The sequence below is a fragment of the Dreissena polymorpha genome, chromosome 2 (assembly GCF_020536995.1).
Source record: "Dreissena polymorpha isolate Duluth1 chromosome 2, UMN_Dpol_1.0, whole genome shotgun sequence".
NCBI classification, from domain to species: domain Eukaryota; kingdom Metazoa; phylum Mollusca; class Bivalvia; order Myida; family Dreissenidae; genus Dreissena; species Dreissena polymorpha.
The window spans coordinates 141,762,135-141,778,084 of NC_068356.1; the positions used below are offsets into that span (position 1 = coordinate 141,762,135).

Sequence of the window (15,950 nt, forward strand, 5' to 3'; positions counted from 1 at the left end):
GATCATGACTCGCAGATGACCCCTATTGATTTTCAGGTCACTAGTTTATTCTGTTTTCACACTGTCTAGTAAAGAGACTTACAAATTGAATTTTTGACACATGTTCATTCATAATGATGTATAAGCCTTTGTTTCTGTGTCAGTAAATACTATGTTTATGGAAATGACGTGAGAATTCAACATTTAAAAAACCAATGTAATATGATATGTAATATTATATGGCAACAGGACAGTTGTGATTTGCTGGGTCAATTCTATTTAGCTTGACCATCCAAGCGGTTGATAGCTTTGACAAACTGGTGGTCTGAAACATTGAGAAAATATCACGATTCACTGACAATAAATCAAACATGTAATTCTTGCTACGCAACTTGCATTTAATTTTGTCAATTCAAATTATACATAAAAATATAATTAATTTTTAATCTGCTTGTTAATTGAAAAACAGCAACACAGTTTGTATGTATAAAACAATGTTAATACATAAATAGGATCAAGCATATTAAAATATCAACTTAGATTTAGTTTCCTTTACTGTACAGGATTTGTCAAGTTAGGTTAATATTTGTGTATTGAACAAAAATAACAGTGTAAAGAAAAGTTAATTTGGGGATGTTCTATCCAAACCCTGAGAGTTCAGATTTCCTCAAATGCCAAGCAAAGATTGTAAATTTCAACCCACTCCTCTGGTTAGTTTTCAGAGGCACTTATAATTAACTTTTGAGCTTAGTGTCTCATTTGTACATGCATTACTGTATTAACTCCAAATCAACTAGTACAAGTGGTAGGCCAGTATTACATGGACTGGTGTTCACTGTTTACACAGTTTCACAACCCCATCTGATACTGGTCAGTATCTTGGCAAGTGGCCAAAATTGGGAGTGGAATTAATGGTCTATTACATAACTGACTTCTGTGTGTGGTAAACACATGATACTGGTCATGTGGTCAAGTTGCACTTGTATACATTTGCCCAATACACAACACTAGCCTTGGCTATTTTTAATCAGATTGCATTGCTATCTATGGTGGTCATTGACTAGGGGAGTTAACTGCTATAAATAACATGTTTCATTACCATTAATAAATAAAACATTACAAATTGTGTGCACGTTTCACATATTGTCAAATAAGTCAAAATGTGTGAAAGGAATCCAAAAAATCAAAGACTCAATCATATAATGGATATAATTGATTAGTATAGGTCCTGATTGGTTTTTGCACTATTAATTGGATACATTTCACAGGTCATTGACATACAGTGACAAAAACATATTCACACAATGGCTGTCACTACAACGGAGAGCCCATATGGGGGGCATGCACGTTTTACAAACAGCCCTTGTTTACGTATTGCTCTATAGAACACCGAATGTAAACATATCTTTTCTAAACAAATAGCTTCACGCTGACTGAGGTCCCCGTTACATACAATTTTGAATCAGTATATATTTTTTAGACTGGTGATGGAAGGAGCGATGAAAATGTCTTATAATGATGTTAAGGATCACCAAAAACTTCTGGTCACTTAATGTGCTGCCTCTTAAAAAAAGAAACGGAAAAGACTGGTCAAATATTAACCAATCATTTTTAATCAAAATAAATCTAATAATCTAAGCAGATATCAACTCATTTAAAGAACACAATTCATGGTGCGTGGAAATAAACCAGTGAATAAAATATTAATAAATAATTAACATAAATTAAATATGATAAAGTTCTCCACATATTGAGAAAATTAATTTGCCTGACACAATTAAAATAATAACGTATCGGATTACCAAAATAAATTTGCTTGAAATAATAAAGTGGCCGATGATAAAACAATTAAGTATTTATTTATTTATCAGAAAATCCCACCTTTTTCAGAGTTGTCGCCTTTTCAAGAAAACATCACAAACTGACTCTACCAAAAATTTAAATCTCCTTCAACCGTATGTTACAGAGAGAGTTTTACTTGCTGAGAAAATAATCTCAATAAATTTTACTAACGTATTCATTCAATCACACAAATCAACAATATGCAATATTTAACAATTTAATAATGCATACATGTGTATTGTATAGTGTCTCAGTCATTCCCTTCACACACATTTATGAGAAAGATAATCTTATAGTTGATTAGTTAAATAAATATATTTTTTAAAGCATAACACAGTCATGGTTTGTTATCACAGCGATATGAAATATTTTTGAAAGACAAGTAATGCAAAATCTTCGAAAGCATATAACTTAACACGGATCACGACGCCGAAACATTTTATAAATCCAAGTATCGGACCAATTATTGTATCTAAAATTTATCAAAATTAACATTTATTTGTAGTAGATCTATATTATGATACAAAATTGTGCAAGCAAAAATATCATGCATTCATTTAAAATTATTACTTTAAAAATAAGCGGTAAGACTTAAGTAAGTACACCATAATAATAATAATAATAATAATAATGTTGTAAAAAAACAGACAATATTTTACAGTTATTTGACGCTCAAACATGAAACTGGAGAATGTTAAAGGCGTAATACTGTTAAACGAACATACTGTAAAATGTACATACTACATTTCGATATCTTTTACATCTGATTTACATCATCTTTATACACAGTTTTTTAAATGTGTCAGGTGTAATGTTGTTTAAAACAGTTCTGAATATTAATAAGTTATAATTATCATAATATTATGATCATTTATGTTAAAGCTATTTGTTTAGAAAAAAACAACAAGTCTAGTTATGTGATGCACAATGTAAAAACATGTGATGTTCAAAATAAAATACACTTTTCATCAAAATCGGGATCATGAATAAATAAAATTATAGATGTGATATAAATAAAAATGACATTATCAGAATTATTAACAATAGGTTGAGTGCGTTGGATTATTTTTTTAATTGCACTTTATACCAGATTCAGTATACAACTCAAACATGTGAAAAGATAAAAAAATAAATAAAAAAATACATAATATAACATACCGTTGATAACTACGTGTATGGATTGTTATACATGCTATACCATGCTGTTTTTGTTAGCTTTATGATTGTATATCCAGTAAAATCTTGAACCAGAACTATTTATTGTCATGGTCGCGGAAAATTCACGATGACTTTTTAAATCAATGTATCATACTCCTCAGAAAACGGGCTTTTAGTTTGTACAAGATTAACATTTTAATTCACCGGGTCACAGTATATTGTTAAATTCTACACACACACAAACACTAAAGCGGACGATTATTTTATTACATTACTTCTGTTTATCAATATAAAGAAGTGAAACTCCAGCTGCTGGAGCAGTACTATTCCCTTTTACGACGTATATCAAATACCATATTAACAGAGTTAATGTTGAAAATATTATAAAAGCCCATTGAAGCAACCCATACATCTCTTTCATGATTGAGTTTTATTGAATTTTAAATTACTTATAAATGTAATGGACGTGATGGGACTTAACCGCGGATCAATTAACTTCATTAAAACATGTTGTCAATTATTTATATTTTCATAAACATCAAAGCTAGGTAATCAAATGTTCACATTTGATTGGCAACCGGTTTACGCCATTTGAACAAACTCATTGACCAAATGAAAGGTATGGCCGAGACAGAATCCTAAGTGTAACGTACTTAAGAAGATAAATAAATATATGTGATTTAATAAACAATCGCATGTTAACAAATACTGTATGCAGTACGTTTGTGTACGTAAACCCTGCATTTATTTAACAGCTACACGATATCATTTCATACATCTAAGTTTGAAAGGTTCTATTGCATCAATTTAGGTTTACAACTTTCGTGCTAGATCTTGTTAATGTGTATTTTTATGTAAGGTCAGCTTGACCTGATATAATATTGTGCACTTGATTACATAATGGAAAATATTGTAAGACATGATAGCCTGCTTCACATACTTTTTTAAGAATTCATTCGCGTTGTTGTCGGGTTTAAATATTGAATCAGCCAACTTCTATTTCAAGACTTTTGAAACATAACCAAGATTTGCTTATTTGGATACAGGACTTATAATTGGAATGCAATCAAGTTATTTTCATATGGAATGCTTTTGGTAGATGATGCTTTTATACCAGTCCGTTAAGTCTTATGTTGAACTGTTAACAATATCACATGTAATATCTGGTGAATTAATCAAAAAGCTTAGGTTGTTTTAAAATAATTTCAGAGATTTGCACAATATATCAATGTACGTACAATTCAAGTTGCTTACTTTATTCACTTGTTATAATATACTTGGTAAAGTAATGAGTTATTATTGTTTACAAATATCGTCCAATTACGCAATACACTATGTTTGCATGTAACGGATAAAGGGAATATATCCAATAAACCAGACACAGTACACTTAAAAGTATATTGTTAAACATACTTTTTTTAGAATTTTTTAGAATTGATCAATATAAGGGTTGTCATAAAAACTCTATACTTCAGAACCCTTTAGTATAATAGTCGTTAGTAAATAATAAAAAAGCTAGTTAAGTTTTGACATCTTACGTGACGAGGCTTATACTAGACACAAGGTTTCTCTCAATGTATGTATGTATTGAATCGTGTAAAAGATTGTAAATTATTGATTAATATTATCGACATTAACATATTTCTTTGGTGCGGCCCAGTACAAAAACATTACAAAACATGCAACCAAACAGAATAAACATACAAAATAATAAAAACCATGCCCAAAATAAAGAACGTCTTCATTATTAAGTTCATGTCTTAAATCAGAAGGCCATATATATTGTCGACGTGGTGTAATTTTGGGAGTACTGTTAGTTTCAGTTGAGCTGAGCTTTTCTGATAAATGTATTTCTCCAACAACCTGACGAGTACCAGTACCATAGACGTTTATGTTCAGCTCTTTAATGAAACTCTTTCCTGAAATGAGTAAAATATGTGTTTCCAATAAATCAAATGACGTGAATAAAATAATACCACAAGCTAATATTTATACTCCTGATGTATTGTCGTCCATGTAGTTTTTTTTATCGTTTTACTGTTTGCACATTTATTACTTGCCATAAACAAAAACACAATACTTTAATACAGTTTTTTACTGTTGTTATAGCTGTAGATATACTTATATGTATATTTATATAAAAAGTGCTTAACAAACTATAATAGTATTTTAAAGGCGTTTGTTTGATAATATTCGATTTAAGTACATAGTCAAATGAACGATAGTCTTGCTTCTCTAATCATCAGTTGTCAGTCATTATAAAATAATGCGTTGATCTGTCATTTTAAGAATACCTTCGCTCTCATTGCAAGCCTCAGATCTTAGATAAACTGTCCACGTGCCGTTCGGGTTTTCTCCCCAAAAGTGGTTGGATAAAAAGTTTGCCTTAACTGACCCATGGATTAGATAACCGGATAATAGTGTACGTTCAAACAGAACAGACCGCGTGCCTCCAGGTGAAACTGCTACGATGGATGCCTTGTAGTTAGCCGGATGTACAAACGTAACGTTGAAAATGATTTGCTCCATTTTCTCAATACAATGTTTTGTCCGGTTGCATCCGACATAAAGTTTTACTTCACATTGTTGGCGTCTGAAACCAAAACACGTGTTAGTATTCTTAAATTATCTTTAACTTAGTAGTGTTGTTGAATATGCGTAGTGATTGTTTTTTCGGCAAAGACTATTACATTCAAAATTTAATATTAACCATTGCAAATCATGATTTCTTTAAAGTCCATAAGCAACAACATTGTATTACCCATTCAGGTTTGAGGAATGTGTGTCATACAACAGCTGTGGTTGACTTTTCCAAGACTTTGCCGATTTAATCATTTTAGTCACCACTGGATAACCAAAGCCGAATACAGCGTGATCTGGAAAATGGTAATTTGATTATGGATTAATGCGTGGCTAAGTATTGTCTTAGTATGCTAGTTGCAAGTGCGCAAGAGTTTCCTAATTCGCGCATTCGATGTATTAATGGCACTAGGTGCATGGAATTAAGTATGTGTTAATTCTTTTTTATTCAGGACGACCAGTGGCTCGTTATTTGTGGAATATACACATGTAAACCAACACAACGAGGAAGATTAAATAAGTTAAGTAACCGAAATTGTATGACTTAAATACTGTTGAATATTTACAAATAAGCCAAATAGAGTTTAAGGTCAAACAATCTATGATATACATTATACGAGCCATGAACTTAAAATCTTTAGAAACTTACAAGTATTCATAAACTTATAATGATTAATACAACAACGATGATTCATACACTTACAATAATTTATAACCTTACAGTATTTCAAAAACTTATATATATTCATACACTTACAATGATAGCCTGCACCATTTCGCTTGAATGAACTGGATTCTTCCAGCTCTTTGTAGTCAGATGATTCAACAAGCAAATGTTGTATGTCTCTCACGGTTAAATTGGTGCTAAAATATTAACGTTTTATAATTATAAGACATATTGGGTAAATATAACCGGCAATTTCAATATTTGGAAACATATATTTACAAGCGGTCTTGTTACGTTGTTGTTCGTTCTTGCATTTTTATTAGGTATATATTTGCATCACATAAGCACGACATTTACAACAAATACGTATTTTTATAGCACATGTATCATATTCAACAATACAATCATTTTCCTTCTCCAACAATAATTGACGATTTATAACATAGCCAAACAGTTATAATAAACCAAAAGTATACACTTACGACCATGCTTTTCATACTATTGCATTACAAAAAGCAAGATTGGATTTGTTTTGTATTGTCAACTTACTTAGCTTCCAAAGCAAGGGAATTTATTGCAGAGATCATTGCGGTCGCTGCAGACGCACCTCCGAAGTTGACTTCGCACTTCGCACCTTTATCAATAGGCACCGGGTGTGTAGCCGTTAACTAAACAAACAACACAAATTAAATAATCTTCTACGTGGCTAATAACAAGTTTTGCTTTTGCGCGATATGCGTAATGTTGTTTGTATGTAAAAATAATCGAATCGATAATTAAAACTTGTTTTGAAAAATGCTTATTATTTTGAAATCACACTTTGATTTTTCAAAGTATTTATGTACAGCTACACATCTAAACAAAAATGTGATGCATTTTAATGCAACATTCTTAACAATTGGTTGTCTAAATCTACATTACTAGCCTTACAAAAAAAACAAATTTAATGACATACTAGGTGCGCGTCGTGTTTACGCCTTCCAAAGCCAAAGGCGGACACAAGAACTGCTGAGTTTGGCTCGGACTTAGCAGATAGGCCTCCGTCGACACCTATGGACGCTACACCGATTGTATAAATGTTGTTCGTATATCCGTTGCCAGGTGGATCTGCTGGAAAGACGAATACATTGCCTTTCCCTCCACGACCGTACGTGTATCCCTACGAAGAATGCAATAATAATAAGTCTAAACCAAACGTATAAGCCATAAATACGATGTCCAGCCGCTAAAGATATGTCCTTACCTTACGTAAAACATGTTCCATATATGGGCGCTCGCTTTTGAAAGGCTTGTCGTGGTTCAGAGAGCAGGAATATATATCAATGTTGTCGTTTTTATAAGAAAGTGCAACGCTAAGTATCTCGTCATCCATGAAAAGTTTTAAATTTCCACTCCGGGTTGTTTGTACCTGGCAAACCTTTAGCACTAAAAAGAAAAGATAAAAACGATTGACACTGAATACTTTCATAGCATCCGTTTGTTGAATTCGTTGGACATTTAACACGTTGTAATGCAACACTTAAAGCATATCAAGTGTTTTAACAAAACGTTGTGCAGAAGTGAAAGATTATTTCTGTCACAGTGCCACCAAGTTTTAAAGTTATTCATTGTAACATCCTAGTTATTATCTTGCAAGATCGCAGCATCGCAATTGTGCATGTTAGTTACGGCATGTAATACGTTCTTACAAATTTTACGTAATTTATACTTGTATTCGTGTTCTGAGATGGACAAATACGAACTCTATTAAGTTTCAATACATTTTTATCAAACGAATATAAATACAAATATACCTGCAATGTTGGCATTTGGTGCAATCCCACTACCACAATATTGGCAAGTGCTGTTTGTTCGTCGCCCTGCCACCAAACCGGCGCACGCATTTCCATGGCTGCAATGATGAAAGCAACAAACCAATGTTGTGTTTCATGATTAGAATTAGCGAGTGATAGAATACAAATCAATTTTTAATACAGTAATTTCCTTTGTTCGGCACACAAACCTAAACTACGAGCTTTTTTGAAACATCGATCAATAAATGTATCTGCAATCAACGCTAAGTTGTATTTATTGAGAAAACGTCAAGCGCAAAAGAAAGCCGGATTTACGTATGCATTAACCTGGCCCCATCAAGCAACTTAATGTTGGCTCAATGCGGCTACTCAAAGTCTTAGCATATACATATAAATAGTGCTAGTTTGCTCGCTGTTTTATACTTTTAAAACATTTCCAACGAGTATTTACAACATGACTTTCAAATGGTATGGTAAGATGATGACGACATATAATATATATAATAAACAATATTCAAAATTATAAATGTACTCTTCATATATATATATATATATATATATATATATATATATATATATATATATACTAATACATAGTGCCAGTCACGCGGTCTCGGTAGTTTTCAGACTATACTAAAGGGGTCAATATTAAAAACGGGGTCTGTATACAACCCCGCGTTCTAGACCTTTAATTACTATGAGGGGGTGTAGGGCAGGCAATGCAATCAAATGTCACAATAAGGTCTTATATCGAAAACCACAATAACGTCTGAAATTGAAATTTTGTATACCTCGCAATTAATGATGCAATTTCTTTGAATGAGACGTTGAATAAATGACGTATTTATATATAATACTATATTAGGTACCCCTATTTACCTTAATTCGTGTTAATATCGGATAAAAAAAGGTATGGAGATACATGTATTTAAAGTGGGAACCCCATGACCTATTTCTAAATCAGAGACCCCGTAACTGACGATATGAGTGAATATATATATACAACAAGAACACAAAGGGAAAGTATTTGTAATAAACAATTGCATTGGGTATCAATATTTATTTATTTTACTTAAATCACAATCGATTCGTCCTTACGAACATTTCAGTATGATATCTGAGGAACGTCGTTCCCAACAACGAAACTCTTGTTAACTAGGTCATTGTAGAGTCTAGTCTCTGTGATTTATGTTCAATATATGGTAACAAAAATATGCATTTGTTTTGGAATCATCATTGGGTTCACATTTTTTCGACTAGCCTTTCTAATGTTCTTATGTTTGTATTTCACTTTGCGATATATTTACCAAAAATAGGAACTAATCAAATACATGTAGTGTCAATTTTATTATATTATTGGGAAAATATTTAATATTTAAATGCGAATACTAAATATCAACGATGTCTGTCAATAGATTTAAGAATATTTAAACACAAACTAAATACTGAAGAGATAATCGCAAGCTTGAAGGGTAAAACTGATAGACACGGATAAATGGAAAACTTTTGTAATGCAATTCTGCAGTGCACATTGTCAGAAAAATAAGAAGAAACATATGTCAATATTTCTTCTAAATATATGTTTGTAACATTGTTATATCTTTGCGTCCTTTAGTGTTTCAACCATTAAATATATGTTTGTAACATTGTTATATCTTTGCGTCCTTTAGTGTTTCAACCATTCCGCATGTTTCATTGTCATTTTCATTCATTCATTTCCTTTATAATTCATCGACATGGTAGAACATTTTTATAGTAGAAACATACTCACTTTGTATAGTCTGTCGACGATTGGATTTGTGGAAATATTTCCGGTTTGAAAATATTTGAGTATCTTACAAAATTGTAAGACAAATTCAGATCCTGAAAATGGAAAAAAAACTATTTAAGGCCACAATTTTTGTACAATAATACATATATAAACTATATGATTATGAAACTTTAAAAGTATTATCAGGATGTGAAGTCTTCTACGCGTGTCTTTGAAATTGTGGAAATAATCAATTGCCTACTCAATACCAGACAATACATGGAATATGACATTAAACATTAAACTCTTATTCAATTGCATAATTCATTTTGTTATTATTTACTTAATCGTATAAATATATATATAATAAATAGATAATACACCAACCTTAAGGTATATTACACTCATTAAAAAAGTCTTAGTTATTTAGATGGTGAAATATGGTTATCAATAATAAATTATTAAAAGCTTACAATGTTGGCCTTGAGATCTGGCTGATCGGGATCTACCCCTATGTCGGTGATGTCAACAACCACGTTCCTGCCTGTAATACCCAGATCCCATGTGGCGTCAATACCAAGTAGGGGATCGAACATGGGAGGACACACAGTAATATTCTACAAAGAAATGTTTATGGGAAACAATACAGAGAATGTTAATATAAAATGAACTTTTAATACACTAAAACAAAACTACCAACTATGGAACATAATTAGTGGTCGTATTACGGTTGGACAGTTTATATATGAAATAATGAAATAATAATGCAATATTGTGTTCTGATTCACATATGCATAATTACATATGATAGTCGATTTAGGGGAAACTTATTATAATATCAGGTCAGCATTTCAATGAAACGTCGTTTGTAAAATTGAGAAATATTACAAATATCCTCGGATTTTCTAATGCTTTTGTACTGTTTATCTTAACAAGATACAAAGCAATATGAAACCTACAAAATGTTTTAAAGTTTAAAGACTTACGATGTCCGCCTTGAAGTTGACTTGACATGATCCATTTTGAAAGACGGCTGTATAAATAATCTCCCGCTGCGGACTACGTAGTCAATCTGTAATATTAAGTAATATAATACAACCTTCATTTAAACGAAAACCACAGTGCATTATTCGACATTCACTTCCAGAGAAAAAAACACTCTTAATCTCAGCTGTCTTGGTCAATTTGCCCCCCCCCCCCCCCCCCTCTGTCCACGAATATCAGATAATATTCAATATCGATGTAGTTACTAATTGTGTGATATTAGATGTCCCGCTAGACAATTGCTTCTTTGTGATAGTGAGTGTATCGAAGTTGCTGTCTTATCCTAAGGTTTGAATCATTCATGTGCTCTTAAAATGAGACGCAAGTAAACCAAAGTGATTATATTTTTATAGGGCACCGCATAATTTGAATACAGGGGTGAGTCATTTATATATGTATAACGTTCTCTGACCATACATTATTTTGGCAATGGCAATACCAGTGCATTAAGACTGTGCTTTTTCTTATAGTGTAACAATTACATGTTTATTTTTATATGCATTAAAATGAAAACTATATGGTAAATGTATATCATTTAATTATTCCTCCATGCTGTAACATTCCTTTGTATTAATTATGCATGTCCTGTGATTTTAGGACGTGTAAGTAACAAGATAAAAACATAATATTCAATCTTCAAATGTCTTTACGAACTTACGCTTTCTGCCTTTGAAGTTGACTTGAACTGACTCAATGTTGGCGACAGCTGTAGAAATACTCTTTGACTGCGGACTTTATAGTCAATCTGTAATACCCACATGAGCATATTAAATGCAAATTTCACAAGAACCCTATACAAACAATAACAAGTCGGCAATACAAACATATAAAACAAGTGCATCTTAAAAGATTTATAAAGAAGTAAACGTTCGAGTTTAACTTACCCGAACTTTAAGGCAACAAACTATAATCATGTTAAGATGAGAGCGATTTATTAATAAACAAGCACCGTCAGTAATAATGGTAGCTTTAAATAATGTATAGTGTTTGCTATTAGATTATAACTTATGTTTTATGATTATTTAATATACACAATATCTTCGATTCATCATAAAACGCCATCTATCAAAAAGAATAGAAAAAAGTAGAACCAGTTACTTATTTGTATGTTGGTGTAATATTTATCTGAATTTTCACTTTCTAGCAAATATGTTTTAACTTAAATCGTAAAACGAAAAGCTAGATTATTCAATTCCTTAACAATTATTTTTTTAAGGATAAAACAACTTAGTGTCATACTTTTGAAATAAGCGCCCTTTATACACGCTTTTTATCCATTTACCTTAATAGATATCTGTACAACAAATGTATCAAGAAAGATAATTAAGTTAGTGAATTAGCGATTTCGATCGTATTTATTATTAACATGCAAAAATGCAACCACCAAAAATATCAGGAAATAAATGTTCGTTAACATTTAAACATCAACGCATAATTTTTTTATTTTGTTCATAAGACCAATCACCAAAACAGGATAATTCATGCGATACAACACTCAACCGAACAAAAATAAAAATAAATCTGAGGCAACGCTTTTGGACGGTCTATGCGCAGATGTTTCAGTTAAACAGTTTTACATTCTAGCTAAAACTTATCACGGACTCAAATATACTGTATGGGTTAAGCAACATAAAAGGGACGTTTTCACCATTTAAAAAGTGATTTTTTGGATTTACTTCTAAAAATATAGTTGTTGGACTGGTCTGTAATTATCTTCAAATTAAAAAAGACGAATTACAAAAAAGAATCGGAGACCTTTGGTAGCGCATTCTTACGCACTTCTATGGAAAAATTCAGGCTATTACAAGTTACAGCGTATTCTAAATGCAATTTTAATCACATGTATTTTCTGCATTACCGGAAAACGCTTAATTATGTATCGATTTCGATTGAGAATGATCTATAAAAGAATCGATATAAGAAGAAGTTTCGTAATCTTACTCGTTGAACGTAAAATATAAATTATTTGATGGCACTATGGCAACAATTGATAAAATAATGATTTTGCCCAACTGTCAACAGTTCTCTTTAAGATGTTAAGGCAGTGGAACGACGTTTGGTATTCAGATCAGCTTTCACAATAATTCTTGCTAAATGTGTTTTGAGAATTAGCATACTTAGCGCGCCTATTCTTGATAATTTAGGTCAGGGTTTCAGGTTATCGTTTAAGCGCCGATGTTGTTGCATTTACTTGTTAATTGTGTAAGTTTTTTAGTTGTTGTAATTTTATCGCATTTGCAGTTTTAAAATGTAGGCTACTCGGAACTGCTGGTAGTATAAATGACGAGTTGTCATTTATTGTAACATCTATCTTCTAGCCGTTGAAGGATTAAATTAACAATAGATATATGTAACGTTCGAACATAAATATTCCCCCCACGATTGACTGAATAATAGCATCATAATAGAAGAACAATATAAATATATTTTATTTGTTCATAAGATAAGTGAGCTTATGAAATATATCTATAGATTTATTAATATTGGTCGAAATTGTGAATTGTGTGTTCTGGCCATACTTAAAACCCGAACCTCGGGCGAAAAATCTATTTATAAGTATGCCTTCCCCATCAGTGTAATTCTATACGCCTCACATTAATGCAATAAGTATATTTGTAAAAAAACTTGCCTTTAACAAGAAGGCTATATGCTAATGTTGTTTGTTATAATAAAGTGTTGTAGTCTAAATTAAGTATGCTTGTTTAGAAAGATGATTCTTATTTGGGTACATGTTCGTGATAAATGCCTATGATAACGCAATATAATAAAGACAAAATATATTGCATGTATAATTATCTAGTTTTATACTCCTTTAGGATGGCAAACATGACCTACCGTATATCAGTTTTACAGCTCTGAATACATATAGTATATTATATCAGATTCTGTTGTCGTTTTTATTGAATAAGTATCAGTTAAGCAACTATTTTTCTATTTTGTTAAACAATTTTGTTTTAAACCAAAAGTGCGTGTTAACATAAATGATCACTAGTTACCGCATGCGTATTCTATATAAAGCAATCGACGACACCGAAGATGACACCAAAGCAAACGCAAATAAAGCATCGCCTCTATTTTACATATAAAGCATAATAAACAAAAGCACACCACGAGTAGAAACATTTCCTTTATTCCCCGACCAACACATACCTTTTGTTTCTAATTCTGCAGGAAAACAGCAAAGACGGCTACTACAGCATATAAATGAATGAGTAAAAATAAAACCAAAAACACACATAACAATCAATGTTTTGCGAGTCATAGCCACATACCGTAACATGTCGCTTTTATATTTTATTATTTTGCGTTGTAAGGTAACCACTATATTGTACATGACTTTGACAGTTGATCGACACTCACCATAAAAACTCCCAAGAGTATTGGTTTATACAGAGTCACCATAATTCAATAGATGAATTATGTTACGCTTTATTAGCATACTTGACACCAAAATGCTGTCTAAACTTACTTCATAAATACTTTTTAGTATAAACACGTAGCGGTTATCGCCCGAATCGAATTAATGTGTAAAATTATAATGTTGCGTAATTTGACGGTCTTGTGACAAATGGCTTACATGTAAATTTATTGATTTAATTCATGCATTGTAAGATTAGTGATTTTAAGTGTGCCGTAAATCTGTCACTACTCTGGTAGACTTTCGATACGTGGTTGGCTTCAACAAACAAGTCTATACAGTACAATAAATCTGTTCGCTGAAGTGCCTTTAGCTGTTTGGCAAACAGTTTGTAAGCGAAACAAATAATTTTCAAAAAGTGAACTTTAACAAATCAAAACGAAATGTACCGTTATATTTCTATTTACAATAATGGCGACAACAAAGATAATCGTAGCGCCTAAATGACGTCACAGCTTACCATATCCATAAACAAAGTATATGTTTATATAGAGAATGTTATAAAGTAAGGTTAAGAAAAACTGAATTACGAGCCTTGACCGAATAAATAACACATATCATTTTCGTGTATGTCCTGTATTATAAACATGCACAAAAGTTAATGGCTGAAAACCAGACTTCACAATACAATGGCGTTATGGAAATAGCATGGTAATTATATTTCAAGTGCGTGTTTGCTGTATTCAATAAGGTTAAAATACATCAACAAACCTTATTGATCTTTAGTTAATCCGAGTGTAATATTTGTTTAAAACATACCCATATCCACATTAATATTCACAACCAACGTGCTTGCACTACTGCTCTATTCACTAGTTTCTTAATTAATACGATACAAACTCGTGTCATATGAATTGAAAGTCTGAAAAATATATGTATACATTGTATTTTTCTGAAAGAAATTAATTGACTTGTAATAAGGTAATAAGGTCGGGGTATTGAGAAATTTTCAATGTATTGTGATTTTTACGATACAGTTTGATGCATTGTGATATTTTCTATGTATTGTGATATTTACTATACACTGTGACATTTACTATGTGCTATGATACCTTCTATGTACTGTGATATTTTCTAAATTTTGATATACTTACTATGTATTGTGATATTTACTAAGTATTACGAATATTGTTATATGAGATGTAAATTGATGACAATTTCTAGCAACACCTTGAACTTCTAAAGTTCTTTTTAATAAATAAAATACAATTACTAAAACGTCTTACTCATTATCACATGGAAATAATTCTACGAAATGAGACAATTGCTGTATATAGTTTACCATATCTTCGGTTCTTCGCACTTGAGAATTTATATCGCGAATTATTTTTCTCGTATATCGAGTCTTACCTTTTCGACTAGTTCTTTTTGGAGGATTGCAATCTCTGCGTTCAAGTCTGAAATATGTTTCTTCTTTTTTAAAAATGAGTATGTAGAATCTGTGACCTGAAAACAAACATTGTTTTATACGACTGGCGATGTTTGATACATCTTACGGCATTCATTTCGTTAAATGGCTCTTGATCTATGTTAGAGGATACATCATATACTGAGAATATATCATGAGTTATTATACTTTTTAAATAACGTTAATTAAGTTCATTGAAACATACTGACTTGAGCGCCAATAATCGGAACTGTCGCCTGACGCCCAATAGCTTACTTGAAAGACGGACAAATATGCCTAACAACAAACCGTACATACTAATAACCCATTGA

General features: G+C 31.6%; 1 protein-coding gene across 1 annotated transcript; it reads right to left on the reverse strand.

Moving 5' to 3' along the window:
* Positions 1-372: 372 nt before the first annotated feature.
* LOC127869248 (neuroendocrine convertase 2-like) lies at positions 373-15,655 on the reverse strand. Its single transcript, XM_052411630.1, has 14 exons — positions 15,582-15,655; positions 13,964-14,004; positions 11,472-11,558; positions 10,756-10,841; positions 10,243-10,386; positions 9,791-9,882; positions 8,020-8,117; positions 7,470-7,651; positions 7,182-7,385; positions 6,776-6,894; positions 6,317-6,423; positions 5,741-5,855; positions 5,274-5,572; positions 373-4,898 (listed from the first exon to the last, which is right to left on the reverse strand). The coding sequence occupies exons 5-14, from the start codon at positions 10,363-10,365 to the stop codon at positions 4,591-4,593; spliced, it is 1,647 nt and encodes a 548-aa protein (XP_052267590.1). The 5' UTR covers positions 10,366-10,386; positions 10,756-10,841; positions 11,472-11,558; positions 13,964-14,004; positions 15,582-15,655; the 3' UTR covers positions 373-4,590.
* Positions 15,656-15,950: the final 295 nt, after the last annotated feature.